The 23,401-nt window shown below is 42.5% G+C and overlaps 1 protein-coding gene across 2 annotated transcripts in view; it reads left to right on the top strand.

Annotated features, from left to right (window-relative positions):
• The window catches only part of c2cd2l (c2cd2 like), a 126,863-nt gene that overhangs the window by 12,966 nt on the left and 90,496 nt on the right, over nucleotides 1-23,401 (top strand). Inside the window, exons 1-2 of one of the 2 annotated variants that reach the window (XM_060912743.1) lie at nucleotides 604-627; nucleotides 1,750-2,166. In XM_060912743.1, the coding sequence (XP_060768726.1) occupies nucleotides 1,819-2,166 (348 nt within the window). In that variant the 5' untranslated portion in view covers nucleotides 604-627; nucleotides 1,750-1,818. Of the gene's footprint in view, nucleotides 1-603; nucleotides 628-1,749; nucleotides 2,167-23,401 lie in introns of those variants that run through there. The other variant, XM_060912742.1, reaches the window with a different exon arrangement.

A 23,401-nucleotide genomic window follows, 5' to 3' on the forward strand; every position in this document is an offset into this window, starting at 1 on the left:
GAAGCAAACACTTGGGCATGTCTTGTATGTATATTATGTCAGTGTAAAAGAGTTTATTGTTTGCCTTTAAACAATGAAACTGCTCAAAATCCCAGCCGACATTGGCGACTAATCGTTGCCACTTTCTGACCAACCGAAAGGGCATCAATTAAATTGAGATTTGACTCTATTAAAACTCTTCTTCATTCGTATAATGCATCAGTGACTTTGATGAACCAAACGTTCAGAAGGAGTCTCCAGTGTTGGCGAGTTTTCCACCTTCAGTTCATAAGACTGCGCTATTTCAGTTTCCCCAGCAACATGACAAGCTGTGGGTTGGTTTTTTTTTTTTGGTCTTTTTGTCTTACTAGTTTAAAGATGATGTTCTTTCACCAGACTTGCTTATAGCTGCGTGTTTTTGAGGACGATTCATGACATTAAATGTAACCGTAAATGGATAAAAAATTAGGGCTGTCGAAGTTAATGCGATAATAACATGTTAACGCAAATTCCTTTTAACGTCACTTTTTTTTTTTTTTTTTTTGATGCGTGATTAACGTGTGCACTTTCTGTACCCCTCCCCCTGTAGCTTGGGAAATCAGGAAGTGACGTAGTACAAGCGAGCGATGTAGCAAGCAGCTGGTCGGTGTAAGTCGTGATAAAGTACACTTATGTACAGAGTCAACTTGTATTGTTGCTTTCTGACTATTTGCATAAAATGTGTTTTATTATTATTTTTTTTTATATACTTTTGATGGTCCAGAGGGGAGACAGAAGACATGTTAAGGTCCAGGTGTGTGTGTGTGTAAGCGTGCAAGCTGCACACGAGTGAGAGTGAGGTTTTTTTTATTTTTATTTATTTTTAACTTTTTTATTCTGAGAAATTTGTGAGTGATGTAAAAGTGTTTATAAATGCAGTTTTTGCTCATTAATGTACTGTAAATTTACCAGTGATTTCTTGCATTTTCCTAGAAAACATCTTAATGAGCGGTGCGGCTTAACAAATTGTATTTATTTGGGTTTTATATTTTTATTTTCTTCATTTAAAGATAGCCACTACCTGTTGTCCAGAGTCCACATCACCGAGTTTGTTTAGTTTATTTTATGGCATAGTTTGAGGCTGGAAGTGAAGTACAGACCTGGAGGAAAATACGATATTGTTTTCGTTCACTTGTGCGAAACTCTCAAAATTATAAAGTTTTAAATGCAGTGGGGGAATAAAATGCCCACAAAAATCATTTTTGCTGCGTCCAGCCTTATCCTTCCTGACCTGGCTGCATACGTTTGCGTAAAGCAAGCATCTTTGTCCACTCCCACTCCCCAAAAACTTGGGAAAATATCCCGTTAAGGTACATTTTAAAACGGATAAAAAATGTGCCATTAATTGTGAGTTCACTATAGACAATAATGCGATTTAATCGCGATTAAATATTTTCATCGATTGACAGCCGCCATAAAAGTACAACGTGGCATTCGTTGAAAAAATTTAAAATGTGAATGCTGACAATCTTTCTGTCATAGGATGTGGAATAAAACACTTTGGGATGTGATGTTATTAGAAAGTAATCAGTTTCCGGATGGTCACAGGCTCTCCGCTTTATATCGCGCTGCATTACACCACCCTGTTTGTTTATTATTTTCCGAGAACAGCACATCTCTGAGTGTTTTATTCGTTATCATTGTAGCCTTGATAAGTGAATTCCTACCCCTGTATGTTCCATATTGCTTTTTTGTGCCCTCGGTCACTCCCTCTATCTCTTTTCTCTACAGGTTCCCACGTTGATGAATCAGACTTTCCAGCCCATGTTGAAAATGGGAGCCAAGTGATCAGGGGAGACGATGGACTTTGAGGACGTAAGCTGGCCGATCCTGGTGGCGCTGTTCTGCGTCTCGCTCCTGGTTGTGCTCACATGGCTCCTTCAGTTCTCCCAGGCATTGCAGAGGTCCAGGAGAGGCGGCAGGGCTGCGCACGGCAGAGAGACGCCGTGGCAGCTGCCCCTGCGCCTCACCCATCACACGCTGACGGGCGGAGTGTGGGGTTTGCTGCTCAGGTACCGGCTGGGCCGAGGCGACTCTGAGGCCGGAGTAAAGGGCCTCCTGTCCTCACTTTTCACATTCAGGTCGTTCAGAGAGCACTGGCAGCGAGCGTGGGTGAGAGCACTCAACGAACAAGCGTGCCGGCAAGGGGTGAGTGAGTGAGTGAATGCATGTTGTACCGATCCTCATGACCCGTCCAACATGTTGGGAAGTGATTGTGTTTAGTAAGAGAAATGTTCTGTGAAAAGCATTATTTTCTTCCAGCAGTCGAATCCCGTTGTGTTTTGACGTCTCCTTGGGCAGGTATTTATAGACTTGGTTTCAGCGAGCATGTAGGTGCACAGCGTGTGAGGTGGAGATGCTCGTTCCAGTGTGTGGGAGTGTGACTGTCAGGAGTGAACGGAAGGTTCATGTGTAATCCTCTCTCCCAGTCTGAATTACATCATGTCTCATGAGGCTCATCTTGTTTACCAAGTGGAATATAGACACACGGGTGACAAACTGAAGGAAAAATCGGCATGTAACATATCTTCGGAAGGTTTTGGGCCGGCGGTGTAGTGGTTAGCACTGTCGGCTCACAGCAAGAAGGTTCCGTTTTCGAACCTCACGGTCGACGGGCTGTGTCGAGTTTGGATGTTCTCCCCGTGTCTGCATGGGTTTCTTCCGGGTGCTCCGGTTTCGCTCACATCTCAAAGACATGCAGATTAGGTAAAACACCCAGGTTGTACAAGCCAGTGCATCCTTGGCGCCGGTCCCAAGCCTGGGTAGATTTTGCATCAGGAAGGGCATCCGGTGTAAAAACTATGCCAAATCAAATATGCGGAGCAGATCTGCTGTGGTGACCCCTAACGGGAACAGTTGAAAGAAGAAGAAGAATAAGAAGAGTAAGGTGTTGGGCCACCATGAGCCGCCAAAACAGCTCCTGCCATCGATGTAGGGATGAACGCAAAAAAAAGATAGCGTAGTGATGAGCGCTGACTAAAATGTCAGTTAAAAGCACATAAGTATTGACTTGCGTTGACTTTTGGTGGCTGTGATAACCATAGCAAATGATTTACACCGTTTTCATCCTCCATTCCCTGAGCCCTCATGGACCATGGGTGTGGGCGGAGTCATATTGGAAGAGACTCCTCCCTTCTTTAACATCAGGATAGAAATGTTTCATCATTGGATAAAGTTGATTAGTCAGAAGAACGTTGGATTGATTCGCACCAGGCTTGTAGTACTTGACTCGGACTTGTGCGCTAACTGCATTCGGACTCGGATTTTTTCTTTATTTTTTTGTAACATGCCGTAATAATTTTGAGTAAGATGTTTATGTCTACATTCATTTTGTGCAAGAGTGTCACACTTGCGCGCCTTGGCGCATGCATCAAATAGGCTCTCGGGCGCGCAAGTGGACTGTCGCATGAACGGTTCGCACCTGCACAGGATGAAGGCGCAATCAGCGCGCCTATATAAAAACTGTGAAAACACACTTACTTTGCGAAGTATTGAGTTGCGTTGCTGACACATTACCGAGCCTTATTTCCTGATCCCTGATTTCCTGTTTCTCGTCTTTGATTCTGCCGAGTCTACGATAGCCTGTTTGTGCCTCACTCGACCTGTTGGCTGTTTTACGGTTTTACGATTTTTCCTGCTGTTCCGGATTGTTTACCCGTCTTCAGTTGTATTAATAAACACACCTTCTGCACTTGCATCCGTCTTTTAATCATCTCTGACAGAATACTTCACACTCGCTGACAAAGAGAAACACATTCACATGTTCAGGAACAAACTAATGTTAATGGCGCTGAAACAGCCACAGTCATGGTGCAGTTAGAGAATTGTTCCCGGACTCGACTCGAATCAATTTTTTTTTTTTAAATGACTTGGACTTGATTCAGACTTGAACACCGGGGACTCAAGACTGGACTCAGACTCGAGGTTTAGTGACTCGACTGTCACACTGATTTGCACTGACGCTTCCCTCTATCACTACGTTCAGACTGCAACCTGAAACGACCCATATCCGATTTGTTGTGAAATCGGATTTTTTTGTTAGACCGTTCACATTACCAATTACCGTATTTTTCGGACTATAAGTCGCACTTTTTTTCATGGTTCGGCTGGCAATGCGACTTATACTCCGGTGCGACGTATATATGTTTTTTTTTTTTCACCGCGGAATAACTGGAGCTGATGCTGAGTCTGACGACAGCCACGCAGAAGAAGAGGAAACGGCGCTTCATCTGCCGCTGGAGTTGGCAGAGTTGTTCAGAAGCGACACCGAGGATGAGGAATTCAATGGATTTGCTGATTTAGAGTGAAATCATCAGCTTGATAAACTTGATTGACCTGTGTTTTATTATTAATGATAGGCCTATAGTTATTTAAATAAGTTATGTAGTGATTTTAGGCAGTGCTTAATTTGTGAAATGGGAGGTCCCAGAACGCAGGAGGTGGGTGGGTCCGGCGACTCAAAAAAAAAAAAGGCGGGGGATGGTTTACTATAACTTAAAGCACATGCGCTTATTGTGTGTGTAAAATAATAATAATAATAATAATAATAATAATATCAGACATTATGATCTTAGAAAACGCTTTAGTGACAGTTACAGACAGTAATATGTCGTGATATTATATTATAAAATATTAATTTTTATTAGTCTATATATTAAATTATATATTACATTTATCTTCTAAAATAACAGACTGTATCTACTCATCACAACCGGTTTATTTCACCATTGGAGATCAGATCACACAAGACATGAGTTAAATGACTCATTTTAAGGATTTAAGTAGGGGATTTAAAAGCGGTGGTTGTTGTTGTTTTTTTTTTTCACTAGACGGTTGTTTTTACTACCGTACCTGTCTTTGGAGATGATATACCTATAGCCTACTTGACCTCTGATTTGATGAAATAAAATTCGACAAAAATGAAGAATGACTCTCCTCGATGATGACTACAGCTTTAATAACACAGATGAAAGAGCCATGGGGCGATAATAAGCCCTACCGGTAAAAATATTCTAAACGCAAACTGATTAATGCATCAGTAATAGGCTACTAATATTAGTTATAATAATATAGGCTATTAGTAATAACGATAGTGATAGTATTAAAGATAGTAGTAGATATTTAAAATAATCAGACTAGGCTACTTACAGGGCAAAGGGCGCGTTATCACTGCTCAGCTGTTCGTTTATTAAATAAACAATGCAGTCGCGCAGTAACCACGCGCCGCTTATCAGATACAATCACAGATTCTATGGATAGAATAACCCTTCAAAAAAGTGCGACTTATAGTCCGGTGCGACGTATATATGTTTTTTTCGTCTTCATAATGCATTTTTTGGCTGATGCGACTTAAACTCCGGAGCGACGTATAGTCCGGAAAATACGGTATATGAGACTTGTATGTGATCTCCAATATGAACGGAAAACGACCCAAAAGTGTCCCGCATGCACAAATTGACACGTAATAAGCAGATCGTGTGCTGTGTGTGTGAGTGAGTGAGAGTGTCTCTGTGTGAGAGGTTGTGTGTGTGTGAATGAGAGTGTCTCTGCGTGTGAGAGAGAGAGAGCGTGTGTGAGTGGGGCCGTGGCAGCAACCTCTGTTGAGAGATTGATTGATTGATTGATTGATTGATTGATTGATTGATTGATTGAAGTGCGCATGCTCTCTACGTAAACACTGTCTAGTGCAGACATCCCAAGTCTCCCGGAAGTTCCGGGAGTCTCCCGCATATTGATAGCGGCTCCGTGATGCCCGCAAATTGGAGAATATCTCCCGGAATCTAGAGCAAGTGAGCAAGCGCGTGCACGCGAAACATTAATGTCTGCATCGCGCATATGACGGAGTGCGCGAGGGAGCGCGAGAGAGACTGTGTGTGCTCCTGTTCATGTAGCGCATTATGTCATTGTTGTTCTTTTCCACCAAAGAGGCGGGATTAGCCAACGCAGAATAGTGACGTATGGTCCTATGGACCTATGGTCATGAGCTTTGGGTAATGACAGAAAGAACAAGATCGCGGATACAAGCGGCTGAAATGAGTTTCCTTCGCAGGGTGGCTGGGAGCTCCCTTAGAGAGAGGGTGAGAAGCACAGTCACTCGGGAGGAGCTCGGAGTAGAGCTGCTGCTCCTCCACATCGAGAGGAACCAGCTGAGGTGGCTCGGGCATCTTTTGCGGATGCCTCCTGGACGCCTCCCTGGGGAGGTGTTCCAGGCATGTCCCCCCGGGAGGAGGCCCCGGGGAAGACCCAGGACACGCTGGAGGGACTATGTCTCTCGGCTGGCCTGGGAACGCCTCGGTGTTCTTCCCGAGGAGCTGGCCGAGGTGTCTGGGGAAAGGGAAGTTTGGGCTTCCATGCTTAGACTGCTGCCTCCGCGACCCGGTCCCGGATAAGCGGAAGAAGACGAGACGAAGACGAGACGAGAATAGTGACGTTTGTCTCTTGTTGATGACGTGTAGGTCGCATGAATGCGACCTGTCCGGTCAGACTGCAGTCGCATGTGAAAATAACGGATATGAATCGGAATTAGGACCACATATCCAAGCGGCCTGGGTCGCATGTGAAAAAATCGGATCTGTGTCGTTCCGATTGTCAATAACAAATCGGATACAGGTCGCATATGGGCAAAAAAATCGGATATGGGTCGTTTCAGGGTGCAGTCTGAACGTAGTCTAAGGCAGGGCTTTTCAAAGTGTGGGGCGCAACTCCCCTAGGGGGCGCCAGAGTTTTTCAGGGGGGGCGCAAGGTGAGGAAAAATAAACCAGAATAAGTTACTATTGTGGACATTTAGCGAACTTCAGCTAGCCTTTGCCAGAGACAAAATGGATCGTTTTTTTTTTTTAGTGCCTAAAGCTACAGTGAGTGAGGAGACAGAGTCTGGGCCAAGCAGAAAAAGAAGGAAGTATGACCACGATTATTTAAAGTTTGGATTTTCATGGACTGGATCTGAAGATGCTCCACTGCCACAGTGTGTTGTCTGCCAAGAGGTGCTAGCTAACGATGCTATGAGATGTTTAAAATGTGTAAAACAAGATGTTTTAAAAAAAAAAAAAAGCACAGATGTTTAAAATGTGTAAAAGAAAAAAATTAAAATGTGTACAACAACCATTTTTTTAAAATACAAATGGAACATTAAGTATAGCAACAACAAAAATTGTAAGGGGGGGGTGCTGCTGTTTATTTGCTCTCTGAGGGGGGGGGCTGACTCTCCCACACTTTGAAAACCCCTGCTCTAAGGCACACGTGGCAAACAAAAGGCCAAAGGGCAAAATACAGCTCCCGTTTTTATTACACTCGAACTTGGAAGGATTAATAGTGAAACAGCCTGTAGTGCAATACTACTCGACATTTTCGCACTATATAGAATTTGTCATAGAGCCAAAGCATAGCTAGATAAAATCAACACTTGCCTGCTGCATTCCATGTAAATCGTACACGCGCCTTAATTTAAAAAAAAAAAGATTTAGAAGTGCGTCAAGTGTTGACGGTGGTGCAACCAGGAATTCATTTCAGTGGAATGAGGAAAAATACAAAATAAACTCGGTGATCTGTACAGTTAAATTAGTAAGTGCTCATGTTTTTGTGTGGACGCTGACAGCTGTAGGAACTGATTTCTTATTCAGTCTTTTAAGGCACAATCTACCAGCATCCAGTTTTGCTATGTTAATCACATTTGGTATGAGAAACCTCTGTGGCAGATTAAAATAGCATGCTGGTGACAGGAAATATTACACGTTGTCTTATGAATCCTGATCTGCTTTTCTTTTGCAGTAAATCTCGGGACTCAGTAGGATGCTTGATTATCTTTTGCCTGTGCTTTCAAACAGAAATTGGGGGGGGGGGGGAGTGTTAGCCTGGGCCCGCCCATCCTAAGTGTGACGCAACACGGGGGGCTGTTGCGAACTTAAGGTCAATTTATGCTGACAACCCAGTCCTTGCAGACGGCGTCGCAGATAGCGTCTGCATAGCCCCCCCACCTTCGCAGACGCTCTGCGCGCACCTCCCAAAAATTGTGACCACCGCAGAAGCCTCGCAGACAAGAGGGCTCTGATTGGTCCACTCTACATCCGCTGTACACGCACTTCCGCTTCCCTACTTTCCCGGTTTGGTTTGTTTTCACGACCGCCATTTTTAAAAACACGAGCGTTGATGGAGCAGCATGAAGAGCGGTTGATCAAGGAAGTGAGGAAGTACGTACATCTATACGACTCCAGTTCTAGTCATTATAAGTAACCGGAGGATAAACACTCCACTAACCACACCCACCAACTACTCCTAGCGATTTCGTGACTTCGCGCCCCCTTGCGTTGTGGCGGTGAATAACATAGCGCACGCCTATTACTCCCCGCTCAACAATAAATTACAACTGTCTGCGAAAGCTATCTGCGAAAGCCTTGTCGCAAGAGCATGCAGAGGCCCTTAGTCTGGCAAGGTAAGCTATCTAAAGCTCTTCCAAGCTCCCGAAAAATCGGGAGCCAATCAACTTTGAGCATCTCCAACGGCCCTGGGTAGAGGCGTGTTCAAGGCACTGACGTAGTAGAACTGCGACCGGAAGCCATAGATTGTTTACAGAATCTATGCCGGAAGCGCTTCATTCACTAGAAACATTACGAACATGGAGCAGCGGCAAGCCTTTGACACAGCGGTAAATGCTGTATTGAAAGCATTCAACGGGAAGTTCTCATTGAAAACGGAGCAAAGAGCAGCCCTGGAGGTATTTATCTTCTTCCTGTTACTCAAGCAGTTTCCGTCGCGTCACATACGTCAGAGGAAAGAGTGATGTGATTGGTTTAAGCTTCGTCACAGCCTTTTCTGGCTTCGACTAGTAGCAAACTGAGGCATTTCAGGGAGGCGGGTCAACCACGCGCTTTGGGAAACGGTTGGGCTTAATATCTTTGCCAGACCAATGCTCGCAGAGTTTTGAAGTTGCGTTAGCCAGACTAGGGGAGTGTACGATTCCAGTTGATTAATCTCGTTTCTGATCATGACGGCCAATAAAATGCGATTATACGCAGGAATGCATTCATCAAGCAAACCTTGAATCAATATTAAATGTTAGTAAAAGAAGAAAATCTACACTATTTACAGTATGTACAGACGAGGCAATATTTTTCCTTCAAGTCTTCAGTTGTGTAGTTTCTGTGAGCTTGTGTACATTCCTGTTCTTGGCTGACGAGAGAGGAAATTGATGTGGTCGTCTTCTGCTGTTGTAGCTCCTCCACCTCAAAGTTTGACATGTTGTGCATTCTGAGATGCTTTTCTACTCACCATGGTTGTAAAGAGTGCTTATTTGAGTTGCTTTTTTTTTTTAAATGCACCGTTTTGTGTAAACTAGTGACTGCTGTGTGTGAAAATCCCAGGACAAAAGCACTTTCTGAAATACTGAAACCAGCCAGTTTGGCACCGTGGTCAAAGTCACGGAGATAAATTTTCCCTTTTGGATGTTTGATGTGAACGTTAACCGAAGCATGTGACGTATAACTGATTTTTTTATTATTTTTTGCATTGCACTGTGACATGATTGGCTTTGTCTTTATTGCACATACAGTACCAGTCAAAAGTTTGGACACGCCTTCTAATTCAGTGTGTGTTTGTTTATTTTTATGAATTAAGACGCTTCATGTCTTAAAGGAATGATGGATGTCGTTTCTCTTTACTTAGTTGAACGGTTCTTGACCATAATATGGATTACTGCAGTTGTGGAATAGGACTATTTACTAGGGGTGGGTATTGGCAAAGAAGTCACGATTCAATTCGAATCACGATTCACATGCTACGATGCGATACTATCACGATGCATCACGATTCTTGAATTATTGCGATGCACTGCGATATATTCAACATACTTCAGTGAAAATGTAAAAAAAAAATAGAGCATAATTACCAGTGGCTGTGTACGATCTGGATAGTGTCTCCAATTGATGCATAACTCAGAGCAACTCGGTTCATAACTGAATTTATTGAAACGACTTTGGAGGTAGTTGCCATTAAAACAAATACTGTTTCCATACTTAACAAGTGGACACACTAATGACAAAAATTGCATAGGATTTATAAAACTAAAAATAATAAAAGAAAACTAATAGCAGCAGTTTTCATTTTCTTTGCAGCACCTGCAGTATGGGAGGACAAGGCAATAATAAATATCAAAATATATATACTATATTACTCAGTACATTAAATTATCATCATCATCATTATATTATTTGTTACATTAATTTACATTATATTTAAATGCCTTATGCATTTATAGTTTGTGGAGCATCCTCAAATTAGGAAACAATACACTCATTTAGCATATTTCTTTTAGCATGTTGTAGTACCGCAGCAGTTATGTCAGACTCGGCGAGTGTGCAGATGTCCTTCTCAGATTTATGTATTTCTGCAGACAGGAGTGCAGCGTGGATGGCAGGCTGTTGCTCTAAAAAGCGCTCAAGCATGTCGTGCGCGATGTTCCAGCGAGATTTGTAAACAGAGTCGCAGTCGCATATGATGTCTATGCAGAATGTCTAGGTCGCAGTAGCCCGCCGCCGGAAATGCCACTGGCATGAAGGCAGCGGGCGTCAAAGACTCCACGGCGACATCTACAGGACTGGAAGTTGTATTCTACTTGTTTTTGGCTGATGTTCGCCAACCATTCATACAATTTTATTTATTCATTTTTTAAAATTAATAATCGATATTTGGCGTCAAGAATCGATGCAGTATATCGTGAAAGTTAGTATCGCGATGCATTGTCATGATTATTTTGCACACCCCTACTATTTACTGTATTTTATTATTTACTGTTTGATCTTAAACATATTAAAAAGGCAAGAAACGAGTCCACTAATTAACTTTTTTTTGACGAGACACAATTGTTAACTGAAAAGCGTTCCAGGTGACGACCTCATGAAGCTGGTTAAGATAATGCCAAAAGCGTGCAAAGTGTCATCAAGGTAAACGCTGGCTTCTTTGTAGAATCTAAAACGTAAAAGACTTTTTTTTTTTTTTTTTAAAAAAACACCTTTGTTTTCCATATAGGTTCCGTATGTTATTTTATAGTTTTGATGTCTTCAGCAAAGATGTCCGCGATTGATGATCAAGCGATTTATCTAATCACCGCTGCCCATAATTAGCTGCAAATCCAATCATTTCTCAACGAGGTTGTCTTCGATTCGTGTCTAGCATGACCGGAAGCGACACCATATTTGTTGATCGATTCTCGCACTCTGATTGGCTGAGCCGGACCACGTGACCACACCGTTTTTTCACTAGTCATCACTGATGGGACATTTAAACAAAGCTGACATGGATATATTTTGTTTGGGGTACAACAAGCCAAATTTAAAATGTAAAAGTTGTGTGAATTTAGTTTTGTTTTCCGCAGTCTATTCGACTGGAAGGTATGAATGATAAGTCAATTTAAAGAAAATAATTCGGCAATTCATCATTCTCTGTCCAAGAATTATTTTCATATCCAGAAGCTACCCAGAGTGCCTCAGTCCATTCCTTACCTATGGCACAATTAGCTATTTGCACTTTAAGTACACACACACACACGCGCACACTGTTTATAAAGTACAAGTGCAAATAACTAATTATGTGCAAATATTTATGCTGAAATTAAAACTATACAGTGCCAGGCTTGTAGTACTCAAGTCCAGGACGCGGACGCGAGTCTGACTCGTGACCTAATTTTAATGACTTGGACTCAGAGTCGTGTGTTAACTGCATTCAGACTTGTAAATTGGAGATGAGGACTCTGATTATTTTTTGTAACATGCCATAATAATTTGGCATAAGATATATTTATATCTACATTAATTTTTATACTAATTTCGTGCAAGAGAATGCACATTCACCTGTTCATACGTCATGTTCAGGAACAAATTAACGTTAATGGTGCTAAAATGCCTGGAGAGAAGCGCCTAGGATTGTCTGTTTTGCTTATACAGACTTCGCGTGCAGTGGGAAAAAATGCACTGCTGTGTGTTCCGTATGTAGAAGAACTATCGAGGAGACGACGGGGACGACCTCGAACTTCAATCATCGTTTGGCAAGACGACACCCAGAGAAGGAAGTGACACGCTATGTTCATTGCTCTGTTGATAGCAGGGCTTGCTGAGCGATGAACTAGCTAGTGTTAACCCTCTCTCATATTATTTGCCCTGTTGATAGTGGGCGGGGCTTGCTGAGTGACGAACAAGCTTTTTATCTGTAGCCTGTTAACTAAAATGGGGCAGTCCGTGGGGCGGTAACGTTAGTCCAACACAGTAGCAGAGACACTTTCACATAAAGGCAGCAACAGCCACTGTCAAACGGTGCGGTTGGAGTCTTGTTCTCGGGATTCGACTCAATTTTCTTTAATGACTTGGACTTGAACACTGAGGACTCAAGATTTAGTGACTCAACTACAACACTGTACAGCGCACAATACCACATCAAGTACGTTACACATGCACCGAATAAGCTTACCATGTAGTTATGTTACAGAGCCAGGCAGCGTACTACAGAGGGTAACTGAGAAATCTAAGCGCACACACATTTGGAGGGAAATTTCATACAGATTTTGCAAGTATTTCACAGGGAAATGGTTTGTAATGTATTAGCTGAGAATGCATCAGAAGGCATGTAAATTAAAAAAAAAATTATGTATATCAATATAAATGTTTAAAATGTTTTTTTGGGGGGGGCTTGCCCCCAGACTCCCCTAGCATTAGTGCGCAAATTCCAGAGCCGCCTACTTGAAGAAAAAATTTTTTTAATTGTTTGTCTCATCTCATTATCTCTAGCTGCTTTATCCTGTTCTAGGCAAGCTGGAGCCTATCCCAGCTGACTACGGGCGAAAGGCGGGGTACACCCTGGACAAGTCGCCAGGTCATCACAGGGCTGACACATAGACACAGACAACCATTCACACTCACATTCACACCTACGGTCAATTTAGAGTCACCAGTTAACCTAACCTGCATGTCTTTGGACTGTGGGGGAAACCGGAGCACCCGGAGGAAACCCACGCGGACACGGGGAGAACATGCAAACTCCGCACAGAAAGGCCCTCGCCGGCCACGGGGCTCGAACCCGGACCTTCTTGCTGTGAGGCGACAGCGCTAACCACTACACCACCGTGCCGCCCTTAAATTATTTGTATTTGTATTTTTTTTAAGCCGGCGACTTCAGATTTTCTGGAGAACCCTGCTTCGGTATTGTTCTACAATGTAGAAAACGGTCAAAATACAGAAACCCCTATGAATAAGTACAGTGGGTGTGTCCAAACTTTTGATTGGTACTGTAAAGACTTACACAGATGCTATAGTGTGCACATGCTCTTATTTAACAGATTTCATGGTTACTCCCAAATTCTACTGATTTTGGCTTCATTTGCTTGAACCGCTATTGGTCAGATAGATTAGACCCCCGCGAAGTTTAAAAGTCCTTGGCTTGACACTTCTGACAGCTATCAAAACAAACGGATATCGCTCAACAAGTATGATGAGCCAGAGCAGCCTGCAGGTGATGAGAGGGAGTATGTGGCAGGAGATGTAGAGCCCCAGGAGAGACAGAATGAGGAGGTGGAAGATGAAGATGATGAGGAGGCGCAGCATGATGTGGTGTGGTGTATGGCCCGATAGATGATGATGATGATGATCTGGATGAGGGTTTCGAAGATTGTGATGATAATGAGATGACCGAGGAACAGTGATGGGAATAACGGCGTTAGAAATAAACGTTGTTACTTTTTTTAGTAACGAGTAATCTAACTAATTACTTTTTACATCGTTATAACGCCATTCCCGTTACTTACAATAAAATACTATTCGTTAATTTATTAAAGCTGTTCTCATCTGGCACGCTGCTCGTTCAGTCTTTCTTTCCTCTGCTTTCGTGTGGGTCGGGGAGATGCAAGACAACGGCATAGTAAGCCAATCAGAGTAGATTTGGACAGCATACGTAGGTAGGCTCCGCCTACTGCACTACTGCGCACTCTTTCAATCAGAAGACACAGCGATGGTGAGCGGTCAGCCCAGCACTGCGCTTTCACATTGGAAATACAGCCATTACTTTTCATTACTTGAAATAAAAGGCAAGAGTGTTTACGTGCAATGCACATTATGTCGAGGAACAAAGCGTTTGTCCTCGTCAGTGGCCAGTAATTAGTAACATAATTTTAATAACTACAAAAATATATTAAATTTGATGTCTTATCTCACATTGTCCCACAAAAATATTAATATAGTGTAGATAACGTTATTAATTGGTTCTGTTAAGTGTCAATTTCAGTCATTAAACACATTTAACATTCACTTTTATTATGATTTACACTAATTGAATTTGATTTTTTTTTGGGGGGGGGGGTAACACAAAATGTAACGGAATAATTACTTTCCCTGGTAATTACACTACGTTCAGGCTGCAACCTGAAACAACCCATATCCGATTTGTTGTGAAACCCGATTTTTTTTTTGTTAGGCCGTTCACATTACCAATTATATGAGACTTGTATGCGATCTCCAATATGAACGGAAAACGACCCAAAAGTGTCCCGCATGCGCTAATTGACACGTAATAAGCACATCTACGTAATACGTAAACAAAAAAAAAAAAGGCGCACTCTTCAAGTTTGCGAGTAAAGCATGGAGATGAGGCGAGACCTGGCGATGTGGTTTTTGTGGCGGCGGTGGAACTCGCACAATAATCTGATTAATGTGGGCAGCAGACTAATGAGACCGAAGGTGTCAAATTACTGGAAATTTCCAGAACAATCTTATAATCTTGTAATACAGGATGGTTTAACATCCAGGTCCCTACCAAATCCACCATTAGCTTGATCAATTCTATAAAAGTCTATTTAAATTCTGAAAACTGTACAAATGTTGTTGTTTTCCACCAAAGAGGCGGGATTAGCCAACGCAGAATAGTGACGTTTGTCTCTTGTTGATGGCGTGTAGATCGCATGAATGCGACCTGTCCGGTCAGACTGCAGTCGCATGTGAAAATAACGGATATGCATCGGAATTAGGACCACATATCCAAGCGGCCTGGGTCGCATGTGAAAAAAATCGGATCTGTGTCGTTCAGATTGTCAATAACAAATCGGATACAGGTCGCATATGGGCAAAAAAAATCAGATATGGGTCGTTTCAGGGTGCAGTCTGAACGTAGACTTTTATGACAAAGTAACTCCGTTACTAACTCGGTTACTTTTTGGGAAAAGTAACTAGTAACTATAATTACTTTTTGAAAGTAGCGTGCCCAACACTGCCGAGGAAGAAGTTTATAGACAGTTGAAATTGATCACTCGTGTATAATATGGTTGTATTATATGAATTAATATATAAAATCGGCTTGAAATTTGTAATTATAAATACGGACCAGTGCTACTCCATTTGGACCAGTACCTCTGAGAGGTACTGGTCCAAATGGACCAGTGCTCCCAAATTCCCGTTTCGACCCTTGCATTTGTTACTGACCCCAGTTCTGTGTAACGGGGCCACTTGTGGCAGCACCGAGCCCATCCCACTGACTGGTCAATAGTGTGTGCGGTAGTTGGCGTGCACAAAGGTCCCCTTAACTATATTTAACTCTGTCTCACTTTGATGTGCACAGGTATCACAGCTCGGTGCTATAGACTGCTCTGTGGGCTCAGGATGACGGAGTGAGTCATGTTCTCTTCCCTCACTCCTGGACCTTCTCGGTCTTGTCAGTATCTCATTGTGTTTCATCTCTTTTAGGCACATGATGCCCAAACGTAGTTTGAATGAATTTTTGGTTGCAATCCAGTGTCATGTTACATGTTTTTATATTGTACTCTAGAAAAGGTTTGTTGGCATCGTGCCTTATTTCGCAGTCTTTTTTTTTTTTTTTTTTTTTTAACTTGTGTTTAGATGTTTTATTCACATTTCCAAGCCAGACTGAGCTAACCGTTTCAAATGGATTTAGAAATGTTTTCAGGAATGCTATTTTACTTGCATGTTTATGTTGCTGAATGCCAATTACCTGCAGGTTACCAGGCGTGCACATGGCACAGCTGATTTGCATTTAGTCATGCCCACAAAACTCACTGCGCTGAAATAACAAGTCCGTGCCAAAAAAGACGTTCTTCGAGGAAGAAGTGCAAGTTATTTTGAGTCATGTCTGTGCTGTTAAAAATATATATTATTTAACACCACTGGAAAGGCCAAAATCTCAAGCCATATTACATAAAAGGTGAAACTGATGTGAATGAAATGAGGCGTGCAGCACACTAGGGAGGATACGGCACACTGCTGCTCGAGACATACCAGATTGCCCACTTATAAAGGAAATACATTTTCATTCAGTCACCACTTGATTCTGGTCAGGACTGTAGTGGATCTGTAGTTCATCCCAAGAACGATGGATGCAAGTTGGGAATACATTGCGGACCCTTTGGTGTAGTGGTTAGCGCTGTCGCCTCACAGCAAGAAGGTCTGGGTTCGAGCCCCGGGGCTGGCGAGGGCCTTTCTGTGCGGAGTTTGCATGTTCTCCCCGTGTCCACGTGGGTTTCCTCCGGGTGCTCCGGTTTCCCCCACAGTCCAAAGACATGCAGGTTAGGTTAACTGGTGACTCTAAATTGACTGTAGGTGTGAATGTAAGTGTGAATGGTTTAGGGTTGTAACAATATGCGTATCAAAATCGCGATACACAGAGCCACGATCCGTGTCGCGATACAAGAAGGCAGAATCGTGGTACACCCTTTCAAACTTCTTCTCAGCCCAAAAACAGAGGTGCTTCCAAACTTCAATTCATGAATACTTTACTTTTTATTTAAATTACATTTTAAACTTACTTAAATTACTTTTATTTTTTATATCTATTAGTAAGTCGTTTTTTCGCCGACCTGCGACAATCTTCTGCGAATCACGCAACGTCCACACTCGCCACTGGCAACCATATGGCGTCCTTGGCCACCAGCAGTGTTGCCAGATACTGCTGACGTTTTCCATCCCAAAATATGTTCAAAACCCGCCAAAATGCACTTAAAACCACCCAATCTGGCAACACTGGCCACCAGGGCATTCGTTTCTTTTAAGCAGTCGCCATTCTGGTGGCGACGCGGGGAGTGAATCTGTAAACAAGCAGCTCATTGGCTGGCTAGGTGTGCCACAAGCCAATCAATCACCGACAAAGCTGCCTTGACCAGAAAGGCATGTCTGCTTGGGAGTTAGCGGCAGTTATTCAGAAGCCTTCTGCGGCAGTTACACTTTGACACGCGAGCAATGTTTCACTATAAAAATTCCGTAATTTCCATCTGTTTTCCGCGATGACAGAAAATCATTGGCCCTATGAGAGTGAGACAGTGAGAGAGCCACCCCCCCAAAAAAAATCTTAACGGATTTACACGATTTGGAAAATGACTTTTTCAGAAATGGTTTTTTCAGAAAAAAACCAGAGCTTCCGGCTCAACAGTATTACTTTGAGAAATAAAACAATCTTTGGATATACATTTGTTCATTTTTGCATACATATTACTCATTCTCTGCAGTGGTCTGAATTATTTGTTATTAAATAGTTAATGTAAGTAAGTAAATGTTAGTCAAATTTGCTACTTTAAAAAAACATATATATTTTAAAAAAATCGTGGGTGTATCGAATTGTGGGTCAAAAATCGTGATACGAATCGAATCGTGAGTTGGGTGTATCGTTACAGCCCTAGAATGGTTGTCTGTTACCCCTTTTCCACCAAATCTGGTGGAAAACCACCAGGGCTGGTTCGGGGCCAGTGCTGGTGCTGGTTTACAACTCGTTCAACTTGCGAGCCAGCTGAGAACCAGTTTGCTTTTCCATAGCTCGCAGTGCTCAGGGAAGCCACGTCATTACGTCGCTGTATACGCCAGTTACGTCGCTACGTTTGCATAAACCTTGGCGCGAATATCGAAGCAAAAACAACACTGAAGAAGCAGCAGCAACAACAATAATAATAATAATGGATGACTTCGCGTTTGTACAGCTGCTGCTTCTCATCGCTTAAAAATGGCGATCTTTCGCGGTCTTGTTATTGTTGTTGGTCTTAACAACTCCACCCCCCCCGCTGACGTAAGCGGTTCTTTCCTCTGGCCCAGCAGAGAGTTGGTGCTAGCCTGGAACCGGTTTTTCTGGCCCCAGAGCCAGTTCTTTGTCAGTGGAAACAGAAAACCCGGTTCCAAACTAAGCACTGAACCAGCCCTGGAACTGCTTTGGTGGAAAAGGGACATGTGTCTATGTGTCAGCCCTGTGATGACCTGGCGACTTGTCCAGGGTGTACCCCGCCTTTCGCCCGTAGTCAGCTGGGATAGGCTCCAGATTGCCTGCGACCCTGTAGGACAGGATAAAGCGGCTAGAGATCATAAGATGAGATGCATTATTTTTAGCATTGCATTTGTTTTATTTCTTAAATATGATTTATAGAGATCTGTACATCAATGTGTAATTGTTCAAAAGGGGGAATCGACCTGCGTCTTGGGGGACGTGGGAGGCTCACGTCCACGTTTGACATTTAATTTTCATTGCGCCAAAGTTAAGTTTTGTAATAAAATTGTGCTTCATATACGGTAGATGCCTTGTGTTCTGGATCTTGGAGTCCAGTTTGCTGTCTCCACTACTCTCCACTTTAATATGATATTTCAGAGTTATTCCATGAAATTGAGTCGTACATGAGCTGATAGCCGATGAGGCGCGTAGCACAGTCAGCTATAAGCCATGCATGACGAAATTGAGTGGATTAAAAAAAAAAAAAATCAGTAGTTCAAGTCTATCCACATTTGCTATATTTTGAGAAACTGAGCATTTTTATTGTTATTTGGACAAAACGTCCAAAATAATTTCTGCTTAGAATGTAAACAAACTGGTGAAATGACAGTAGGAATTTGTGAAAAATGCGATAATTCTTGAAATATAAAGGAAATGTTTTTACCATCAAATACTTTGATTCCATATTTTGTGGCCTTTATTTTCAGGGGGTTGTTTTCGAGTAGTTTTTATTTCATCCTTGGTTGGTTCAGTGACGCACTCTGCCATTTTATTTTTCTCTACTCACTGTATATGAGCCGATATCCTAATAGTAGAGTAGCCAATCAGAGCATGTGATTGCTCATTATCCAGTGAATGTGGATAGAATAATGGTCGATATTCTCTTGGCACCAACCAAGAAATTAGCACCAAAATCACTAAGCACGTCACAAATAGTTCAATTTCAGCATTTAATGTGTTTCGGAGTGGTGCTTTCTTTTAAAGGGGAACTGAAGGCAAAAATTTTTTTTTCTCATCTAAATTCTATTTATCTCATTTTATAAAATGTCAGAATGCATTTCTTTTTTTTTTAAATATATTTTTTGGGCTTTTTTCACCTTTATTGGATAGGACAGTGTAGAGACAGGAAATGAGCGGGAGAGAGAGACGGGGAGGGATCGGGAAATGACCTCGGGTCGGAATCGAACCCGGGTCCCCGGATTCATGGTATGGCGCCTTATCCACCTGAGCCACGACGCCCCCAAATGTCAGAATGCATTTCTGACGGCTATTTTGTCACTGCTCTAGCAAGTTATGAGTGTTTGAAATATGCTCTGTAATATATCAGTCCATTTGTCAAAGCGATGGCCGTAACCGAGATTCGCTGAGACCTGTGCGAGACTTCGTAGGACGGAAGTAAAACGTACAGCAGAAATCAAAATGACCGACATCTGCCGACATTGTCAAAAGACGGGCGCGCCCTCCTTCGAATGCTGACGTCATCAAGCCGGAAGTTTTCCCTGTGTCCGAAATCGCTCCCTGTTCACTATATAGGGCGTTATATAGTGGGGACGCCGTTTTGTAGCGCTGTCCGAAACCTTAGTGAGGATTATATGGGAAATGCGCTCAGTATAATATGCATTTATCGCAAAAATACATGCACGTATTTATTATTTTGAAAACCCACCAGCCGCCTGATCTGGCACGTTTTAATTGTGCGACAGTAATGACGTAAATACCAGCGCGACGGACTAGTCCTTATCTTATCATCTTTCCAACTCTTGGAAGTCGTATGGAATAATCTCCATCACTGATGCAGTTGGCAAATCTCGAAATTAATCTAAATTGGAATGATCTGGCGACCTGGCCGCTGTGTAAACAGGTTTCAAAATGGCGGCGCTGACACTTCACGTTTGAAGTCTCGCACAAGTCTCGTGAAGATCGTGCGGATAAGCGACGCCTGCCGTGGATCATACGGACTACATTCAACATGGCTGAAAACCGAAAAGGCTGATAAGTGTAATATAATATGTCAATACGAGTCACGATATACTGTAAGGTTAATAAAACTGAAAACATAATTGAATAACATGTTAATTAAGAAATAAAGCAAGTTTAAAAATGACTTCAGTTCCCCTTTAAAGACTTGACGACTTCTGTGTTGGAATGCTGCTTGGAATTTATTAGGTCTTGGTGAATGGTGGGTTAAAACTACATGCAGAACATGTTTACGTGATTACCGAAGGGATAAAACTGAGCTGCATTGCTTTTCCCTCTGAGCTCTCCTCTACAGGGGAGAAAGCTGTTACTTTGGAGTGCCCAAACCCCCATTTAATATCTTGCGTGCTTTAATTGGTGTTTGCTGGGTCAGGGGAAGGCTTTCTCATATGATTACGATCAGCGTGGCGATGCTCAGGCAGTCTTGGTGAGTGATAACCAGAAAATGCTTTTTTGCTATGGAGGGAATCTTGGCTTTGTTGTGCGTTTTACCCACTTAGCTTTGTGTTCGTCAGAACCCGTTTGAGCTCATTTGAATGCAGTCGGCTGTCCTCCGCAGCGAAACCGTTATGAAATATGAGGTGAAGCAATCACTGCTCGAAATGTCACCCTGCGCTGCGCTGCGCTCCTGTGCTGAGGCTGACAGCTGTGCCCTTACAGCAACCTTAGGGTTTTTTTTTTTTTGCTGTCAAAGAGGAGGTATGTGGAAAGGAGGTGGTTGTGCAATCCTCATGTCCTCTTAGTTTGTTTGTCCACAGTTGGTGGGATTTTCAGCCAAAAGGACAGGATCCAGCAAAAAAAAAAAAAACCTATTTACGAGGCCGTGTTTAAATTAAGGCGTGGATGGCAGCCAGGTGCCGGAGCAGCACACCGAGTTTTCATTCTGTCAATAGCCATGAAAGATTGTGCACATTGTAATGTACTGAGCTGTTGTGGAGTCAGGGTTTTTCTTAATTACTCTTCGTTTTGGAGAGAAGAGGAGTCTTTTACATGCCTGCGAGGTTTTTGAAATATTTCACCTATAAAGTCTTGCTGTCTGTGATCAAGTATTCAGGAAGGAAGTCAGTATTGCAGCACTGTGTGAATCTGACCCAGTATAGATAGTTTTCACTGACGTCATGGCATCCCGGGGAACGCCCCCCCAGCCGCCATCTTGGTGGGCAAACAAAACGGACCATGTTTTTTTTTAATTATCAATCACTTGGCACACTCGTGTATTTTACTTACTGAAACTGTCTTACTACTATTATGAATATTGTGCAATATTACTTTGCATCTGGTGGCTGAGTAGAAGGCCTATATTTCTCTATGGTTTAATATGATTTAGCCTAACCAAACTCCAAAGCCTGAAACTGACTTCATCAAACTTTAAAGGCTGTCTGATATATACAACTTTATATATTCTAGCATTAAATAGACTGTTGAATGTTATGCAACCGTAATAAGTTGATTAAACACAAATCAAATCATACAGAAATAGACCTAAAATGTTTTTCAAAAATGACCCTTGCGTGAGCGATATTAAGTGTACATTACAATGTAAACGTACACTCCGTGGTTCCAGTTAGGCATTCTCTAGAGATTGTTTACACGATGTTTTGGTTTCCAAAAACAAACTTAAACACAATTGATTGTTTATTTAAACAACTTACCACTTATAAAATGATCGGAGCAGACTCTGGTGTGTTTGGAAGGCTGAAAATCCTTGTGGTTGATTCTCGCAAGCCATTGATTCCTCCTTTGTATGCTGAGTTTCTTTGTCTGCTCGCCTTTGTGCTCCCGTACAGTGGGAATTCCGTAAAAGCTCCGCTTGACTTCATCATTTGACCTATTACGACAGCCGTGAATACAAGAAGTTTGCACCATTGCTAGCTTTAAATAGTAGTAATGTAACTATAAATGTAAATAATATATAAATGAATGTAACTCGCACGCTACAATGTGTGCTCAGTGACCTGTACGGCAAGCTAGCCCTCCAAGATGGCCGCCACCAGGGAATCCCCGACTCTGTGACGTCATGTGAAAACTATCTATAGCCTACGTCAGGGGTCTTCAATCCTATCCGCAAAGGGCCGGTGTAGCTGCAGGCTTTCATTACAGCCAAATTGGAGGCTCACTTGATTGTTGATTGGAGACGAGGGTGAAATGATTAAACAAGTGAAATCAGGTGTAGCTTCTGCTTGGTTGGAATGAAAGTCTGCAGCCACACCGGCCCTTTGTGGATAGGATTGAAGACCCCTGGCCTACGTTAATGTAGGGCTGTGCAGCATGGACGAAATCTTCTCATGATTGATCATTTTAAGACATGAAATTATCCAGATCACAATATAGCTTACGTTTTCTCAAAGTGATGAAAAGGTTATCTAGTTTGAGTTAACGACTTTTAGTCCGTTCTGAACCAGAGTGTTATAGGGAGTTTCAGTCTGTATCACCTTTCATTCATGCGCGTGAGGGGGATTCCTTTTCTTCTCTCTTTTTTTTTTTTTTTCAAGAAGAAGAAGCCTTTGTCACATGCACACAGTGAAATTCATCCTCTGCATTTAACCCATCTGAAGCAGTGAACACGTGAGTGCGGACACACCCAGAGCAGTGGGCAGCTATACTACAGCCCCCGGGGAGCGGTTGGGGGTTAGGTACCTTGCATGTTAACCTAACCGCATGTCTTTGAACCGTGGAGGAAACCCACGCAGACACGGGGAGAACATGCAAACTCTACACAGAAAGGCCCTGTTGGCCACTGGGCTCGAACCCAGAACCTTCTTGTTGTGAAGCGACGGTGCTAACCACTACACCACCGTGCCGCCCTCTTCGATAGCAAACTGCTAGTGGTTCTTATCGCTGACCTTAGTGACGTAAATCAGCTGCTGGAAAGTGGCTTTAGCGACATTGATGGATGATACTGGAAATTATTCTATCCACGTTCACTGGATATAAGCAATCGCGTGCTCTGATTGGCTAGTCTACTACTAGGATATCACCTCATACGCTGTGAGTAGAGAAAAATAAAAATGTGTCACTGAACCAACCGAGGACGAAATAAAAACTTTCTTTGAACCCCCCCCCAAAAAAGCAACAAAATATGGAATAAAAGTATTTGATGATAAGAGCGTGTTTTTTCAAAAAAATATACATTTCCGAGTTGTTGTAGTATATATATTTTTTTTCACAAATTGCGCCTGTC

Source organism: Neoarius graeffei, chromosome 28 (genome assembly GCF_027579695.1).
Source record: "Neoarius graeffei isolate fNeoGra1 chromosome 28, fNeoGra1.pri, whole genome shotgun sequence".
In the NCBI taxonomy this organism is placed as follows: domain Eukaryota; kingdom Metazoa; phylum Chordata; class Actinopteri; order Siluriformes; family Ariidae; genus Neoarius; species Neoarius graeffei.